This window comes from Lissotriton vulgaris, chromosome 2_1 (genome assembly GCF_964263255.1).
Source record: "Lissotriton vulgaris chromosome 2_1, aLisVul1.2, whole genome shotgun sequence".
NCBI lineage: Eukaryota > Metazoa > Chordata > Amphibia > Caudata > Salamandridae > Lissotriton > Lissotriton vulgaris.
This window is the reverse complement of record NC_141687.1, coordinates 1,235,394,868-1,235,414,128: the sequence shown is the minus strand read 5'-3', so window position 1 is coordinate 1,235,414,128 and position 19,261 is coordinate 1,235,394,868. Positions and strand designations below refer to the sequence as shown.

Genomic DNA, 19,261 nt, shown 5'->3' with positions numbered 1-19,261 from the left:
GAAGCACTTACAGATATAGCAGGTGCAGAGTTGAAGCTCAAATTCAGTAACGTTTTAATCAGCCCAAAACATCAGTGAGCACGGTCGAGGCTGGGCAAGTGTGCTTTAACCCCATATCTGCCGTCGAAAATTATCTGTAATACTTGAGGGAGGTCTTTGAATCCCTGAGTTTCTCGAGCGCAACCCCCGTGTAGTTCCTGTGACCAGGAGGCTGCTTTCTCCTCACCTGCTGCCCTGCTCGCTCTCTGACCCTTTATACACAAGAGGCATGTTGACACGCATAGAAGCCCCGCACTACACACTAGCGGTATCAAACGTGTCCCGCCCTTTCCCAACTATGATGGGCAGCTTACTCAAGAGACCTCAGCGCCTTATGGCGCGGTGGCAAAGTTACAGGCACACATGGTCAGTGGAGACAAATCTTCTGGCCCTTTACGCAGCAGCAGTGTAGGAAAAGCACTTTACATTTACCCAATGAAGTAGCACTTGCTGGATTAGCCAGTAGAAAGTACTCCAGTTGAGTAGAGGTATTGCACAAAACAGTGGCATCTTCGTGGATAACTATGAAGGGCAGGATTCCTTCTGGCACGAGGCTCCTGTCACAAAAATTAAACCTCAACAGGAAGCACTTACAGATATAGCAGGTGCCAGAGTTAAAGCTCAAATTCAGTAACATTTTAATCAGCCCAAAACATTAGTGAGCACGGTCGAAGCTGGGCAAGTGTGCTTTATCCCCGTCTCTGCCATCGAAAATTAGCTGTAATACTTGAGGAAGGTCTTTGAATCCCTGAGTTTCTCGAGCGCAACCCCCATGTAGTTCCTGTGACCAAGAGGATGTTTTCTCCTGACCTGCTGTCCTGCTCGCTCTCTGACCCTTTATACACAAGAGGCATGTTGACACGCATAGAAGCCCTGCTCGTTTGGCCCCTCATCACACACTAGCGGTATCAAACGTATTCCCGCCCTTTCCCAACTATGATGGACAGCTCACTCAAGGGACCTCGGCGCCTTATGGCATGGTTGCAAAGTTACAGGCACACATGGTCAGTGGAGACAAATCTTCTGGCCCTTTACGCAGCGGCAGTGTAGGAAAAGCACTATACATTTACCCAAAGAGGTAGCACTTACTGGATTAGCCAGTAGATAGTACTGCAGAGCAAATCGCAAAAAAATCTGCGATTTCGCAGGAAAATCCACCAATCCGTGGATTTTTTTGCGATTTTGCGCGAATTCGCGAACTGCAGATCCGCAAAATTCACCCATACTTAAAAATAAGCTGCTTATCATTCCTTCAGAACTAAGCCTGAAGGCTCTCTCCACAGCTACCACTTGGATAGCGTTCTAAGGTTATCTTAGACCTCTAAAATCATCATTACGGTTGTTTGAACTGGGGCAAGGTGTCCACTTTAATTAGTGGATAGCATATACCAGGCCAACTGCTCACAGTAAGGGGCTATTTTTTCGTTTTTACTATTAGTGGTGTATTATGAATTGTGCTCCATGATGACTCCATTTTATACTTTCACTATATGTATCCTTAGTAAATGACTGTGTCGCTTCTATCTGAAATAATGTGCATAAATAATAATGTAAACAAAACTCTCTTCTTTCACCTTCTATTGCATTGCCTGTGCATTTTATTCCTCCGAGATCATCATTCTCTCATACATCTCTCAAAATGTCGGTGAAAGAAAAAACTGCAGTGTGCCAGTAACTAACCGACTAACCTCAAAGCACCATTGCCTTGTCACTGAACTGCACGATCATTAAGCTGAGACCTAGTCAGATCCCTAGAAGACACATCCGGTGACATCATCGAGCAACCTTTGAACTCTCACACATAAACTATGAGATGAGGTTATTTAGCTGCTCCAAGCATTCCGCCCTAGTTCGGCTGCCTGGTGAGGGTACTTGCTCTTCACACCGCAATTACTTTTAGGAAGGTAGAATGCGAAAGAGAATAAACAATCACCAACCTGGTGGACATGGCAAGCATTCACTGGACTTGGCCAACCTCTCTCTCACCCCAAAAGTGCCAGCTGGGCAAGGGCTGACAGTGACTCCGTCAGCACAGAAATGACCTGCATGGAGGACAAATCAGAGTAAAACTTTGCAAATAAGGATCACGGCACACATTTCATGGGAGGCAGAACCTTTCAGAAACAAAAGCATGGGGGGTATGTTTTGTCAGCCTTTATTCTGGCAGAGGAGGGTGGTCCCTTCTTTTGGACATGGCTTTCTGCATCACCACAATATAAGCTCACCCACTCACTAGGACAAAGAATCCTACCGCAGGAGGACAGGAACAATAAACTAAGATACAGCTAGTGGCTACAGATAGGGTGACCAACCGTCCGTAAATTTCATGGACCGTCTGTAATTTGGACCTCACGTCCGTTATCCCTGAGGATCCCTTTTACGGATGCCTTTTGTCCATAATTTTGGGCCTTGCAGGGAGAAGAGCTGTTCCCTTGTGAGAGGCCTCAACTCCCAGATGGGGCCGCCTTGCTCTTCTCCTCGGAGGACAAGAGCAGCCCCACCTCTCCACTGCCATTCTGTAGGCGGGCTGAATGTCACATACAGAATGACAATGGGCCAGTCAGGCTCCACGGAAGAGATTATCAGACGTCTTCAAAGTTACACCAAATGCTAAAGTGGAAGCCATTTCATGAAGCTGATGTCTCTCAGTGGGTATAGTGCACAATGCAAGGGCTTGCACAAGTCTCAGGTTCGAAATTTGGCAGGACCAATTCAATCATTAAACGCGATGTGTGGGGACAAACTGCTTTTAGTTCTTAAATATATTATGAGTGCCCCTTTTACATTTGCAGGTAAAACACATTCTCTAAAATAAGAATAATTGGTAATATAGATACGAGGTTTACAGTTAACCATTTTCAGATATGCTTCCCCAAAAACAGGGGGAAAATCTGATTGCCCATCTGTATTAATTGTTTTAATTGAAAGAAAATTAAAGTAGGTCTGCTTTTGACAGACTCCTACTGCTTTTCACCTCTCAGGCTAATAGTTGTACAGATTTAGAACAGCAAGAGTTGAAATAAGTTAAAGACTAACTTACTATGCTTAAAATAGCTTCAGACGAACGCATGTTTTATACATCAGCATTAGTGTTTTCATATTGTATGTGACTGCTTTTATCAGTAGACCTAGAAAGCTGATTGATTGATTGAAAAAGCTTTATTCGAGTTGTACACTCATAAAAGCACAAAACATACATTTTTAAAATTCATACATTTTAAAATACTTTACAATTAAAATTCATATTTCATACACATAAAATACATTTTAAGCAGTTGTGCAAGCTTTCACAAAAAGAATTTTTGTAATTATTATAAAATTTAATACATGTTGGAAGGTAGAGCCCTCCGCCTAATAGACCATGCCCACCCCAAGTATTTTGCTGTTCCCAGCAAAATAGGCATTTCGGTGGAGGTACAAATGATTCTCAATCCCTCAACACCGCTTAATACCCCAAGGTTTCTACAAACTGGGGCCAACCATACTTTCCTTGGGTTTGCATAGGCCTCGCACAAAAATAAAAAGTGAGTAATGCTTTCATTGGGGCACCACATACCGGGCAACACGAGCTATTACTACTCCTCCACCTACCCGTCAATGACCTCAAGGGGAGAGAACCTCACCTTTACTGGAAAAATAATTTCCTATCTATCGGGACAGTTATACTGTCCCAATACTGCTCCAGTGCAGGTCTCATTTTGATTTCCATAAATCTACCCCCCATTGTTTCTGCATGTGTACTCCTCCAGAGCTTATGTTCTATATAATCCCAATATATGGCCTTAATAGTATTTTTACTTGGGAATACTTCCCCAGACGGATTTTCCCAAAGGTTAGAGAGACCGAGCTCAGCAAGAACAACCCTGAGCGTCTTCAACCATGTTATTTTGTGAAATGTATCCGATGTAACTAGGGCTAAAAACCCATCAGCATAGTGTCGGATCTCTGGGGTCGTCCAAAGCCGTCTCCAATAAAGGATAGGCCTTAATCGGGCACGGTAACTAACCAATCTCCTTCCTAAATCCAGGCCAAGTGGTATTAATGGCGTACTCTGGGGGAGACTCGTTATTCCCCTCAGAAACCTATTCTCTGATATTTGTAGGGTAGGGAGCCTCTCAAAACCCCATACTTCTGCCCCATACAGGGCTGCACCCAGGGCTTTGGCATCGTAGACCATGAGGACCGGTTTTATAGGCCTAGTTTTTGATTTTACTTGTTCTACCCGGAGCGCCCCTGAAATCTGCTGGTGTCTCAGTACCGCCTTCTCAATGTGTCGTGACCAACCAGGCTTGCTTGATATCTCTACCCCTAAGTAAGTAAAAACATTTACTACCTCAAGCTGGATGTTATTCAGAGATACCCTTGGTTGGGATCGGCGCCTTTGACCAAAAACCATCAGCTTTGTTTTGCTAACATTGACTTCGAGACCATGTTCCCTGCAAAACATGTCAAATATGTTCAGGGCGCGCTGCAGTCCTGCTGGGGTTTTGGACACAATTAGGGTATCGTCAGCGAACATCAAGATCGGGACCCTGATGCCCGCTAGCGAGGGTGCATCCACACTTGCATCCAACATCCTGTCCACAATACCATTGATGAACAGGGAGAATAGCAGGGGTGCCATTGCGCATCCCTGCCGTACACCCCGCTCAACAGGAAAATTAACGGTAGATTCCCCGTTACTCCCCCACTGGACTTTGGCAAAGTTGCTTTCGTGGAGACACATTATTAGAGTAAGCAACTCGAGTGGGACCCCTATCTTTTTCAGAACTGCCCATAGCTTGCTCCTTGGCACCAGGTCGAAGGCAGCCCTCAAGTCTACAAATGCGACATATAGGCTGCCTTCGCCAAGGAGTACAGTCCCCCACCGTAACATGGTAAATCGAAATATTTGATCTACCGTGCTGGTTGCCCGCCTAAATCCTGCCTGATAGGGGGAGAGGGCATTATTCTCATCTACCCAATCCATAAGTTTGTTAACCACCATCTTCCCCACCACTTTTTGGATAGTGGCAATCAAACTTATCGGCCTGTAATTGGCCGGGAGTGACCGATCCCCTTTCTTGTAGATTGGTATAATTATTGCCCCCTTCCATATTTCTGGGATTTTAGCCCCTTTAGCTAGAGCATTTCCCAGTGAGGTCACATACCTAGCCCACCGTACCTTGTCGTGCTTGAATATGTCTGAGGGAATTCCATCTAAGCCCGGTGCTTTCCCCCCTTGTAGGGTTGAAATTACCAGTTCTGCTTCTTTATTTGAGAACAAGTTTCCCTTACAAAATACCACTGGAATAAGTTCTATGGCCACAATATCCCTATTCTCTGCATACTGGGGTTTAAAATACTCAACCCATGATGCCTCATTGACATTGTTATCTGGATTGTTAGGGGTACCACCTCGGCCCCAATTCACGATTTTCCAGAAAAGTCTGGAATCCCTTAACCCAGAAGCTTCGAGTAGCTCTTCCCAAAATTCCTCGTCCCACTTTTTCTTGGCCTTACGAATGTTATCAATATATTGTTTCCTGGCTATACTAATCGAAGCCTTGTCTCTGCTTTTAATTGCCCTACCCAACTCCAATCTGGATAACCTGCACTGTTTATTAAACCACCTCGCCAATTTAATTGGTGCTTTTCTATTTGCCTTAGTTAATCTAGTAAAATGTGGTTTTATAAGGGAAAAGAACGTCTCGTGTATGGCTGTTATTGGGGAGGAACCAGGTGTTACAGGGTTTACTATCTCCATGGCGGCAATTGCTTTATCCACCTCCGAGTTTATGTAGTCCATGGAAGCCACATTTGCCAACACATTTGGCCATTTGACTCTTCGTGTGTCATTGGCCATAACTGGTACAACCTTGCTACGCAACTCTGAGTTGTCAGGCGTGGCCCTCCACCAGGAATGGGTGACACAAAGGGGATTATGATCACTTTCTAATCTACCCTTGGTTTCCATATCACCTACCCCACACCATAAGTTAAGGCTACAAATGACATAGTCTATTCTACTTTTACTGTGACCATTGTCAAATGTACAGTTGCCTCCCTGGTCGCTCTTTGTCCTTCCATTAAGGGCCCTCAAGCCATATTCCAAACATAGCGTGTTCAGCAACAATATATCTTTTGTCCACCGCTTAACTGGTACAAGATTTAGATTTGGGACACCCCATTGGGCATCTTCCTCCTGCCCTATTGGGTGTTCCGAATTTTCCAGCGGCTCGAAGGTCCTATTGAGGTCACCAGCCACAACCACTCTATTTCCCAGAGACTGCGATTCTAGGAAGGTGGATAGAGCCTCTAGGGTAGGAGAATTCCCAGCGTTCGTACCCCTGGCAGAGATATTGTATATGTCTATCACACCCCCCTTGTCTGGTGATATTCTTAGCAATTGTATATCCTTACAACCCAGGTCAAGCACTTTTATTTTAACTTGTAAGCTTTGCTTGATCCAAACTGTTAAACCTCCCATAGGTCTGCCCCTTGGGCCTCTACTCGCTGGGATACAGAAATTTAAATAACCTGGGAGGAAGATTGGGTCGCAAGCCCATGTCTCCTAGAATAAACACATTTCAAACCCGTTGACAAAATCTATCCAATTTTGTGACAGCAATCTAGTACACAACCCCGCGATATTCCACGAAAAAAATCTCCCCGTGGTATTGCCCTTACAAATCCCCACATCAATAACTGGCATAGACGGGAGGTTAATCAAGCTCTCACAATTTCCTCCCTCTTCTATAACAGTATCCACACAGTTACCATCCTTGCCCTCATTAGCACCCGTATTTAATAAGGGTCTTGATTCAACCCCCATATCTTCCATACATACCACACTGTCCCCCCTCACATTTCCATTTTCCCTATTGATGATCACTCCATCTAGACTGGACGTTACATTCTTAATTATTGCCAGTGTGGTCACCCTAGCCATATTACCCCCAATATCAATGGGTTCAGCCGATTTCCGTCAACATCCCCACCTCAAATTTCCCAACCCATCATGAGGATTGCATGCTTGTTCATAGCAGTCATTTAGTCGTGGGATAGGAACATAAAAAGGGTTAATCTCTGCCCAAGGAAAGAAACTGAGTCTCCCTGGCTCGCTGTTCCCACCAAAATAAGTGTCCACAGGTCTTGGATAGAAAAAGGTGAGACCCACAATACCAATCCCACCACTGCTAGTACTCCCCCCAGGTCTCGTGATCAATCCTACCACCCTTGGATCTTGGAAGTTAATTATAATGCATTCACCCCCCAGTTTTTTCATGGTGCTTCCTATCCAATTAACCCTTCTAACCCTGATGATCAAACCATCCACTTCCCCGGGCAGAGGTCTATTGACCCTTAACCAATGCATAACCTTATTTTTTAACATGTGATAGGTTTTTCTTTGCCCTACCAATAGGGGTGGAACATTGGTAAGGATAGCCACATAGGGATAGGAATCAGGGGTAAGTTGTATCGGGGGTATCCTAGTCGGAAGTTTTGTCACATAGGGTATTAGTTGGCTTTGTTCTGGAACGACAGGGCATGGTGGGGCAACATTCTTTGGTACCATGGGAGCCTTATTTCCCTCAAATGTATTATTTCCATCACTTGCAGGACCGACCCTATTTGGCACTTTTGGAACATGGGGCATATATGTTCCAACACTATTTTTACAGGGATTTTTGTCATTACTTGTCAAAGGACCATGACTAGTTGTCGAGGTACTTGGCAGGGGTAGAGTATTATTGTTGTTAACAGGGGTGGCATTCTTTGTGCAATCCTTTCTGCCTTTGACTACAGTACTATGGGGCTTGGTTTTCCCACAATTGCTATTAGTTGAAGTAGTTGGTTGGTCATTGGTAGTCTTACTACTTTGTCCTTTACCCCGATGGCTAGATGCAATACTTGCAGTAGACGGTTGTAAATCAACCAACGGGGCACCTACATCTCGCTCAACTGTTTGTTGGTTATTCCCATTTTCTCCCGTCTTGAGGCAAGACTTAATTAGGGATTTTGTAGAGAAAAAATGATCTAGGCTAGCCTGCTCTAGATGATCCAATTGTTCAGCTAGCTTTTTGAGTCTAACCTCAAAAGGGTCCAAGAGGGACCGTATTAATTTTTCCAATTCTAGAAGAAGATCTGGCTTAGATGTTGGTGTCCCAGGGGATGCTATAACTATGGGATCTGGGCCTGGTGATAATGGTGTCCTAGGAGATACCAATGTTACGACATCCACACCTAACGAAACAACTTCTCCCTCTCCCGCTGGTAACCCAGTAGGATAGTCCCCAGTAGCATGACGAGGTCGTGTGTTAGTGCCCAATTTCCTATATTTTTTGGGGGGTTTTAGGACCTGGCATTTCTTTACAGTAACACCCCTTTTTCTTTTTGGACAGGGTTTGGGTTTTATAGCATGTGCTAGAACACTGGGTTGGGATGTAGAATGTTGCCCAGTGGGTGGATTAGTGAGAACACTGGGGGACTTTGCAAGCACAGTAGCGGTTACTATTTCTAAAGGGAAGGTAACCAATGACTCATTTACTGGGGGTGGAAGATGTGGAATGTCATGTACAACAGGCAACGAGATAGATGATAAGGGGGTGACCAGTGAGGGAAAACTTTGACTTTTACGTTTCTCAAGAGGGGTTTTCATAAGCTCAATGGACAACCTGCGCCCAGCACGTCTTTCTGCCAAGGCGATTTCCCTATCAATATCCTGAGGCAGCCGTTTGAAGTAGGTATCTAGGGGGCCCATAACAGCAGCCTCTCCCTCACCCATGGATGGCAGCAAGGTGGAAGTGTTTGTAGGACAGGCCATATAGGTAACCCTTTGCCACCTCGATATATAGGAACAGGTTAGATCGCTAACACTACGCAAATAACTTGCTTACAGTACCAGTTCTGCAAATGTCAATGGGATGGCCCAGCCCGGCCTCCTTCGGCCCCGGATGGCCACAGACGGTCCTGCCCTTGTCCCGGGCTTCTCCCGACGCCCTCCCGCGCGCTCCCGCGCCGCGGGGATCTCCAGTTGATAATATACTATCTAAAGAGGAAGGGGAGGAGCCTGCAGGGAGAGCGTCCCAGGTGGCAGCAATTGGGAGTTGTGGGCGCTCCTGGGACTTGTAGTCCTGCGCCCACAACACGCTCGCAGCCCTGCAGGTCCCGGCACCCAGATTCAAAGTCCCAGCAGTTACAGCGGTAGGAGGAAGCCTCAGGCGAAGCGTGACCCGCGCAGCGGGTTCCGCGAGCTAATTGCCGGTGATGCAGGGCAGGCTTTAGAGGTACGTTTATCCCAGCGTGGAGTCAACAGCACAAAGCAAAAGAAATCCAAGCAAATTCCTATGTTCATCTGTTAAAGAGGTCTGGAATTCACTTGTTGCATATTAATTTTTTTACAGACCACAAAATAAACATGATGAAAAGACAGAAGATGAACAAAAAATAAATGTGGTTAAAATACTGATTCAAACACTGTAAAAAAACATTTTGTAAACCAGAAGTACAATTTTTAATATATTTATTATACTCTAATGACATATGAGATGGTGACAGCTACCAGAACCCATTAGACAGTTGTTGGACATGGCACTTTTTGCATGGACATCCCTGAGCTTTTTGCCTTCCTCCTGGTATTTCTTTCTGACCTGTGTTGGTGGTTTTAGGACTCTGGGCACTTTATCTATGCTGTCCAGTGTAAAGTGCATGTGCTCTCTATGGTAAACGTGGTAAGGCTGGTCTACACCTGTTTGGCGTATTCAATTTACCTATCAGTCCCCTGTAAAGTGGTATCTCATATACCCGGGGCCAGTAAATTAAATGCTACTGGTGTGCTTGCAGTGCTGCTTGTGCCACCCACCAAAGTAGCCTTTCAAACCTCTCTCAAGCCTCTGCCATTGCAGGGCCTGCACACGCACAGATGTGGCACAGAAAGTGGTTGCCATGTCTGTGACTCCCCTTTTACTACTCATCAGTCACCCCTAAGGTAGGCCCTAGCTAGCCCTATGGGCAGAGTGAACTGTAGGTAAAAGGTAGGAAATGTGCCTTAATTGTGTGAAATGTCCTGGTGGTGACAAACAGCCATTTTTGTTTCTCACTACTGTGAGGCTGCCCTCTCACAGGAATGCATTGTGGATTCCCTGATATGTGTTTCAGTGGTAATTCCTGACATGAGAGGAGTAGAGTGGTCAAGTTTGGTATGTTTGGAATAGTGGTAATAAATGCTGCGTAATGGTGTTCACAGATTTATTATCACTATTTTAGAAATGCCACTTTTAGAAGTAGGCATTTCGGTGTGCTATGTGTCTTTGTGCCTGTTGTGTTTTGCATGTCTGGCTCTGGAGTGACAGGGGCTGGGGAGGTGCAGTGGCTCCAGAGGGGATGGGTGAGTCAGCACTAGGCTGAATAGGCCAATCTGCATTTGAAGTAGTGGGAGGAGTAGCACCTGGACCTGAATAGGACTGTGCCTGCCTTACACAATGCCCCCCTGTGGTGTGTCTGGGGCCAGAGCCTCCACTGACAAAGGAGGTGGTCGTGCACCTTCAGAGAAATGTGTTGGTGCCCTCCAGAACGGGTTTGGACCGGGCCAGGGGGAAACAAAGAGACTAACTGGTATAAGTATTGGGGCTGTGACCCCATGTAGTGTGCTTGTGGAACTGGTGCTTACTTGGATATTGGGAGGGCACACTGCGTGGACTGCAGTGTGCGAGGAGGAACGGCCATGTGAGACTGACCTGTTGCCCACTGAGTGGCAGAAAGGCTTCCACCCTGCTGAAGAGGCCATGTGTGCTGGCCTACTTGTACCCAGTTGTTGGCACTTACAGTGATTTCCAGGGCTGTGTGGCTCGCCCTGGATAAATTGAAGCAGCGCAGGATGAGCGCTGTGCTTTCGAAACTGTGCTATTTTTGGAGTGCTTTTTCTCTGCACCCCAACCAGCACGAGTGTGAGCGCTGCTGTTGCCACCATGAAAGAGAGGCAGTGGGAGGTGCCTGCCCAGCGCTGAGTGTTGTGAGCTGAGTGCGACAATTATTGTCCTGAAACTGGCACCCGGTTATGAGGGAGGACTGCCAGGAAAGAGTACTCTATATGGGGGTGCAGCCGGGGCTCTGCTACGTAGCCCTGAGCTGCCCAACAGCGTGAGAAAGATGAGGCTTCCCGGACCGGGAGATCCCAGGCATTATCGGGTGAACGCTGGAAGTCAGGCGAAGTCTACACCTGATTGTGGGCGGGGCTCTCATGGTGAATAGAAGAGCCCTGCATGTGGCCTGAGTGTTGAGGTGGGCTCCCCGGGCAGCCAACAGAAGGACCGGAGCATCATAAGGTTCCATTCGTAACTCTCTGTCTCCCCCGCCTGGTAGAGGGAGAGGCGGCTCACCAGCATGAGACAGACACCCAGAAGCCAGGTGGATGCAGCAGGCCATGGGCCAGAGCCTGGTGGTGGGCAAGCGCTCCCAATCACCAAGGAGGAGAAGAGCACTCAGTTGGTGGCCCACTTCCATCATGAATTACAGACGGAAGACCCAGGAGGGGTCTTCCCGCCAACGTGAGCTAAGCAGCAGCTGTGCAAGGGGTACGTAGGCACCAACGGAGGTGAGAGGGCTTCCGGCAGTAGCGGGAGGCCCGACAAGGTCACTTGGCAAATCTTTGAATCCTGGCTCAGGGGGAAGACTGGACTCCCAGCATTTGCCCACTATTTGGTGTTCTCCCCTTCCACCGATGGAAGTGCCTAGGGGGAGGCGAGCACCTAGGTGTCTGGATGGCACTGGACACACAGTAATTAAGGGGCCTAAAGCACAATGGGAATACAGAGGCACTGTGGCCCGCATATGGAACACGTTGGGTGATATTGATATAATGTTTTAAGCCCTGTGTAACCCTGCCAGTAGTTACTGTTCGGCCTAATGCTTGTGCTCAAATGTATGCGGAGTTGCATTACCCAGGAAGGCACCCAGTTGTGCAGTATTGGTTATCTGCATAGGTCTAAGGTGGGCATTAGGTGCCACACAGTGATGTGTTATGCCCAGATGCACTACAGAAAATCTGTGGGCTGGGGTACATTATTGCAAGTTTTTCCTTGGGTGCACTGTGGGTAATTTTGTGTTTGAGCAAATGTGCTATGCACAGTGTCATCATTTGTGTTATGTCTAATGTGTTGTGCCAAAGAGCAAGACTACCAATGGTTATTGGTTATCCCCAAATGTATTGTTTATACTGTTGCGGTAATGTGTTCCTAATAAGGGATTATGGTGTATTACTGCTGATGGCTGTGAGTAAGGTGCTCTGCTAAAACCCCTTATTTTGTTTATGCCTAAGAGGGGCCTGATGTGCACAAAGTGCTATGCTGATGATTAGGATGTATGCCTAATGTGTTTATTCTAGTGCACTATTGCCACTAATTACTGGTTGTTTTCACTACCTGTGAGTTATGATACGACAGTGGCCTGATTGGCCCTGTAATGTATATAATCCCCTGTAAAGTCATACCTAGTGCCAGGTGGCACAGTGTATATATGTGATTGTGTTCTATTGTGCTTTACGGGTAATACAAAGGCTATTTTTTTAAATAACCTTGTGTGGAGTTTCTTTTGTGGTGTGCCTATTGTGTTGCTTCTGTGTGAGTGTGTTGCGCAAACGCTTTACACATTGCCTCCGGGATAAGCCTGACTGCTCGTGCCAAGCTACCAAGGGGGTGAGCAGGGGTTATCTTCGGCACGTAACTCCCTTGCCCTGACTAGAGTGGTGATTTCTGACCTGGCTTAGGCGCAAGCCCTAGCCACCCAGAAATCCCATTTCTAGCAACAGTGTGTCGCCGCTCGCATGCCCATAGACTGCAGAAGTTCAGGGCCAGGACTGAGGATAGCGTCCACCAGCCGAGGATGACCAGAGACAGAGAGTGTAAGGCAGCATGCATAGCCAGGACGGTAGACCGTGTCTGACAGCCATACAATCCCACAACCACGGTTTGTAAGGTGGAGTGTATACAGCAAGGACTGTGGTATCCACCATCGCAGCGTACCTATGCCCACATAGTGTAATACTGGGATGTACCCACACTGTAAATGTGCGCACTGAGGCTGCCTTCGCCGCTCACATGCTTCCTTTGATCTCACCAATTAGCTACATCCAATGCTATCACTTTACAACTCACAATGTCATTCGGCTATGAGATGCTAGTAACTGTCTATCCGAGCATACCTTCTGACAACTTCTCTCACCAAACATGCCTGCTCAGGACCATGAACTGTAAACAAAATATCAGGGGGGGGGGTCAAGGTGGGGTCTCTTTTTACATGATGGGCATGGTTGTTACAGGAGCGGAGGTTAGGCATAATACCTGCTGGGCAGGGCTGGCACGATGAACGGTCTTGAGAAGTATAAAATCCCGGAAAGCAGCTTAGACACTGTCTGCGACTCTGATCTGGCTTCTGTCCTGCTGGGCAAAGCTGAGGGGAGACGAGACGGCAATTCAATTGGTATGGTTACAGAGCAACAAATTAACACACTGCTGAAGCAGTAGACTGAAAACACACCATGTTGCAGGTACACCATACCCCGGGTACATGCTACAATCACACAACTGCCCAGTTACACGGCCACAATAACAAACCAAAGTCACTTCCTGGTACAGTTACACAAGGCAACCGTATCATGCCACACATCCATTAGTACAGTACACCCAGATGCAGCTACACGTGGGTATAGTAGTTCGCAATTCACATCTGGATTCCTATATAGGAGCAGTGACACGTGCAGAAATCACACAAAGGTGTAGAAACCCACTCTTGCAGTCACACACGAGCATGGACCAGCCAAGACTTTTGCACGTTCGCCTTATGCGCACGTGTGTGGCTGGTGCAAGGTCACACTGGTTGGAGTTACACTGATATGTTGCTACATTCAGAAACCGGTACCGTAACACACGTTTCATTAATGTACTGCAATAGAAGCCCAGTGCTGCGGTCACTCACTGGTAAAGTGAAACGATGCTGGCGTGCTGTACCAGTCACACATAAACCAAAGAAAGATAGTGCAGTAAAGCATTGGTAGGGTTAGCAAAAAATCACTAGGTACCATTGCCGCTGACACAATTACAGGTTGGCATCTGTGGCGCTCCTATCCGTAGCAACATGTATGAGGGCATTTATTGCGATCTGGCGCCCTCTTGTGGTATTGCCGTGAAGAAGCTGCGTACACGGACAACCTCATCCACGTAGTCTTACTGTTGTGACTCAATGTGAAGGCATAACACTGCTGCAATAATGCTCTGATACAGAGACGACTCTGCGGTCACACATTTGTACAGCACTATTTACAATTTTATAACACTTCTTAATCTTATCCCTTACGGTGCGCCGGGCGTATAGTCGAATGGTAGAACGCTACAGCCTGGGGAAGTGTTCGTTTGGATGAGTGTTGTATCTGCATGTGTGTGAGGAAGCATTCGTGTGACGTGCATGCACACGCCGACACAGTGATACATAACTGCCTGAAATCGCACACTGCAGGCCATTCACCACTGCAGTTGCAAACTCAGGGACATCTTAAGCATTTTGGGGGTACTGGGCCAAATGCATTTTGGGGGCCCTTGTTCGGAATAGCCTTGCATTTATGATCCATGTTCAGCTCTTTCGTGCCCTCTTTGGCCAGGTCACTGACAGTGCACAGGCACATTTGTCCAAATTCTAAATGTGTTAACATCTAATATTCATGGATAGTGACGTGTGTTTTCTAAATTTTAATAGAACAGCATTTCACTGAAATTACTACAAATAATCTCTGTGACTCATTTTCCCATTATGGTCTTGTTTTGATCTAAAAGAAACTTTTCTATGTAAAATTTCGAAAATATATCTACATCACCCACATCAAAAATAAATGAAAGATACACTGTGTTGTAAACAATCTGTTTAGGCATTATTCCAGGCCACCAGTGCAAGACTCTGCGGAACAAATGTGGCTCTGCAGCCCCCCTATCTCCCCCCTTCCCTCCCCCTTCTCCCCCCCCCCCCACTCCCATGAACGTCTGGGGCCCTGTGCCCACTTTGCCCATGCCTTAAAACGTCTCTGTGCGAACTGGTACATTGATAAGCTGCTGCAATTACAAACATACACGTTATGTCCTCTCTGTGCTTACACGCTCTTGTTGGCTCTGTGTTTCAGACTCACACCCACACAGCAATACGAACCCTTTGACAACTTTCTACTGTCCAGATCTAAATACTACACACAGTGTAACCGTGACTCACGGCTATAGTAAAACAGATGTGTAGTGACACTGCTGTAATTACATATGCAATGTATGGTCCTGCCCATCCCTTGCAGATGTGTTGATTACTTCTCTCCCTTGCTTACCTCCCAGTCTCGCCCATCCGGGCACATGTACCCCTCAGGACACGGGGAGCAGCTCATCTCTGCCTCCGGAGAGTACTCGCCGGGATTGCATCTGGCCTGGAAGCCGGTGGCAGGGTCACATGAAAAACCAACCGGGCAGACCTTACAACCGGTCCCAGTCTCCACGCTGATGTAGCCGGCAGGACAGAGCTGGGGGTGGGGAAGACAGCCAGTTCAGTATCATAATGAAATGGAACCTCTGGACATCCTGCTATACAACAGATGCATTGCGTCATCATACCTGGCAGTCTGCAGGCTCCCCCTTGGAAGTGAGGGGATTGGACGTGCCCACTGGGCACTTCCTGGGAGCAGCTGTACCACCGATGCAGCTGCAAACAAGAAATATTACAGCTTAGAAACATGTCGATATCTGTGAGTGTTACTCACCTTGAGAACTCACTGATTTCTGACAACAGTCTCCGGAATACTCACATTTGCTTTAAATAAATAGAGATAAAAAGTAAGGAAATGCATATGTTTCCGCATAAAGGTAATAGTGGTATTCTTTTCAGCAAAATAAACTGTACCATGACGTCATGGCTGCATTAATATTACTCCACAACACACACAGCTGTGAGAGCTAAGTGATATAGTCGAAAAGAAAAGTGTTAGAAACAAAACAGAGCTACAGGTCAACGGCTTGAACAAAATCACAAGGCACTGCAGATAAAAGGAACGCCTTAAGAGATTTAAGACCTGGACAGAATTGGTGCTGAAAAAAAGACTAAGGCCCTGATGTAAGATCACAAAGCCTACATTCTCAAAACTGTAGTTTCACAACCACAAAACCCAAAGATGGAAAGTAAAAAAAGTTACGTTACGAGTTGTAAATGTCTCACAATCTACGACTCATTATGAATCATTAGTAAAAGGGGGTGTTACATCGATGTCCCTCCTTCTCATCACTTCAAAATTAATCGATCAGTCAATCAGGCGTTTGTTAAGCGTGACTACTCACCCGTAAGGGTCTCAAGGCGCTGGAATATGGAATATAGTAATGTTTTGCACCATCAGTAATGATCACAAACGATTGATTGAATACTGAGACCCAAAAGGGGGTAGTATTCAAAGTAAAAAATCCTCTTTATTCGCTCATAGTTTGACCATAAAAGCACATCATTAAAAAAATTGTCACCACCTAGCCATCGCGTCTCTACTGCCAGCGACAGCTTATAACACACAGTAAGACACACACATGCATACACAAGAAGACACCCTTGTAGCTCACTCGCAGTTCAAACTTGTACATCCACCTTCACCTACGAATTTAACCGTCCAGTTACACCTGATACCAAACCACCACACACACCTCCCGTATGGCATCAAAACTTCTCTATATGTTTCAGAGAATGTAAATGAGCAAGTCAAGCATCTCGTAATAGGCTTTAAGCCTGCCACACCCTAAGGCAATGCAAGCATTAACACAACCCCACACACATCCATACACACTTTTCACACACCTACCATATGGACATCTCTGCTCTGCACACAACAATATATTGTAAAAACACTAGGTGACTAGGGCTATAGTTAGAGTATAACAGACGGGATGCCCTATCGCAAATGTTGCATATGTCCCCTCCACCTTACTATAAGAGGATCATAGGTTATGGCACTTATAATATGGAGGACATGATAACCACTAAGTTTGAGGGAGTATTGAGTCCACCAAACTCTAGATAAGGTCCACGGTTATGAAGATAAACATCAGTAAACCACCACTGATTTTCACCCACTCCCCCTCTCTCTATTTCTGCCTCTCAAACTAACACAGAAAAACACAAATTAGACAAACCTTAAATTAAAGTGTAAGCTCACCCTGCCCCATAACCCATTTATTCCCTCCAAGACATACATATGTAGTTCATGAAAACCCTGGCACTGCATCCTCATTCACTTATATTTTTTTCCTAGCCCTCCCCAATGCCAGGCTATAGTATCTTGGCCCATATTGCTCACGTACTAGAAGCCGGAGGGGCACTCCCAGCAGCTGCCCTTCGAGTAATAGAATCCGGTGGAGCAGTGGACCTGGCAGTCGGTGTCACAGTTCAGCTCACAGTCAGGGGACAGGGAACAGGCACCTGCAGAGAGACGGACAGTGTGTTACAACTGCAAAGAAGACACATCTTCTAAGCAAACTTCTGTTGTAACCTTAAAGACTTTTCCCAGTACAAGGAACCCTATTACAACCTACTCTGTCCTTTATGCACTCCGCTCCCCAACACTGACCTTGCAACCTCATCTTACGCTATAAAACCCCAAACCAGAACAACTCAACTCTACACACAAACGAATGTGTGTGACGCACCTCTCAACTGGCCAGAGGCCAACCCGTCCCAATTGTGTACTGGATAGTGAGCTATTAGCTCTTGTGGTGTGCACTGCCACTGCCCCTGTTGTCCCCAAGAGGCGATCGTTTAGTAATAAACAACAACATTTCTACCCACTGTGGGATGCACCACCATACATAAATAACACAAATATCAATGGATTCAAAAAAAAGTGTCCATCCAGTAATTGTTTGCTTTTTTGATCTTCTTTATTCAAATTTCATCGGGCAGCCAACGCATTTCATTCAAAAGAACTTCGTCAGGGTGTGCTAACTGTGTCAGATAATCACAGACTTCAAATCTTGTCCATCTTGTTCGATATCCAATTCGCATGTAAACGGCTACTGTGCCAGAAAGAACGACGTGCTGCGTCAGAAACAAGAAAATGTGTTCGAGTGTTCATCTTCAGCTATGTTTTGAGTGGGCTTTTTACTCCTTGACGCCTTGATCTCACACATTCCTAACCTGTCCTCCAGCCTGTCACCTGTACCCATATTGTCAACTCTGTTCTGTGTGAAATGTCACCTGTCACACCTAGTATGACCTATGTTCACTAGTCATTGCCATCTGCCATGCAATCATAGACAACACCTTTCTTGGCTTCTTCGCCCGCTTTCAATCTCTGGAAAGTGGTCTGTTTACCATCTTCAGTCTTCAATTCATGCACTTTATGTCTCTGCCCTCCTTCACATTACCTTTACCTTTCGTACCTCAGCTTTCCTACATATTTTCTCCACAGCCACTCATCTTTTTATCCCATTAACTTGGATCTTTACGTTGTGTTCATAATGTAAGATTCTTACAACACTGCTCATTGATTCTTGGAGCCTGAGAACTCTCGGTTCCCATCCAAAGTGTCCCACTATCCAGATCATACTCTAAATTTGACGTCATTTTCCATGTACACATAGGGTTCATTTACCACCTGCCCTCAGAAGGTGTTAAGCAGCAATGTGCACCCTGTGTTGGTCAGGGGTGCCGGTTGAGGGGGTACGGGCCATCATTGTCCATGGAAGCCTATTCCCTTGATGCGTAGAGCATTGTCACCCACCGTCGGTGGTGCGGGAGGGAGCAAGCATGGCCAGGCTGTACCTCTACTCGAACTCTTGCCCGTCTCCACCTGCGGATTTACTGGGTGGAGATTTGGATGCCTTTCACAGACTCTGCCCCATCCCTAAATGCCTGTCTGAGGCACCCTCATAAATAGAAATCTGCCAACCCAGTACTACCTCTAATCACGTTAAAATTAAAAGCCAGAACTATAAACCCACCCACATTGACTTCTCATTACAAGGCAATTTACTCTGCTCTAACGTTTTTGAATTTCAATTCCACTTTCAGAGTTCCCCGCCTAGCACCGTCTATAGCTTCATGTACAAAAAAACCAATCTACTCTACAAAGAGCCTCCAGGCTTTTTTTTAACGTTTCCCTTGTCGCAACTTTACTTAAATTAGGACCCCTTCCATTTCTTATATTTTTTCCATTTGTTTCCTACAAATACTTCAAAGCCATGTC

At 46.2% G+C, this 19,261-nt stretch overlaps 1 protein-coding gene across 1 annotated transcript in view; it reads right to left on the bottom strand.

Annotated features, from left to right (window-relative positions):
- The window catches only part of LOC147732424 (uncharacterized), a 2,559,122-nt gene extending 2,540,483 nt beyond the window's left edge, over positions 1–18,639 (bottom strand). The window contains exons 1-6 of the mRNA XM_086954262.1: positions 18,549–18,639; positions 17,379–17,496; positions 15,657–15,744; positions 15,377–15,565; positions 13,359–13,467; positions 1,977–2,081 (exon numbers count right to left, since the gene is read on the bottom strand). Of these exons, the coding sequence (XP_086810388.1) occupies positions 1,977–2,081; positions 13,359–13,467; positions 15,377–15,565; positions 15,657–15,744; positions 17,379–17,496; positions 18,549–18,639 (700 nt within the window). The remainder of the gene's footprint in view (positions 1–1,976; positions 2,082–13,358; positions 13,468–15,376; positions 15,566–15,656; positions 15,745–17,378; positions 17,497–18,548) is intronic.
- Between the last annotated feature and the right edge of the window lie 622 nt (positions 18,640–19,261).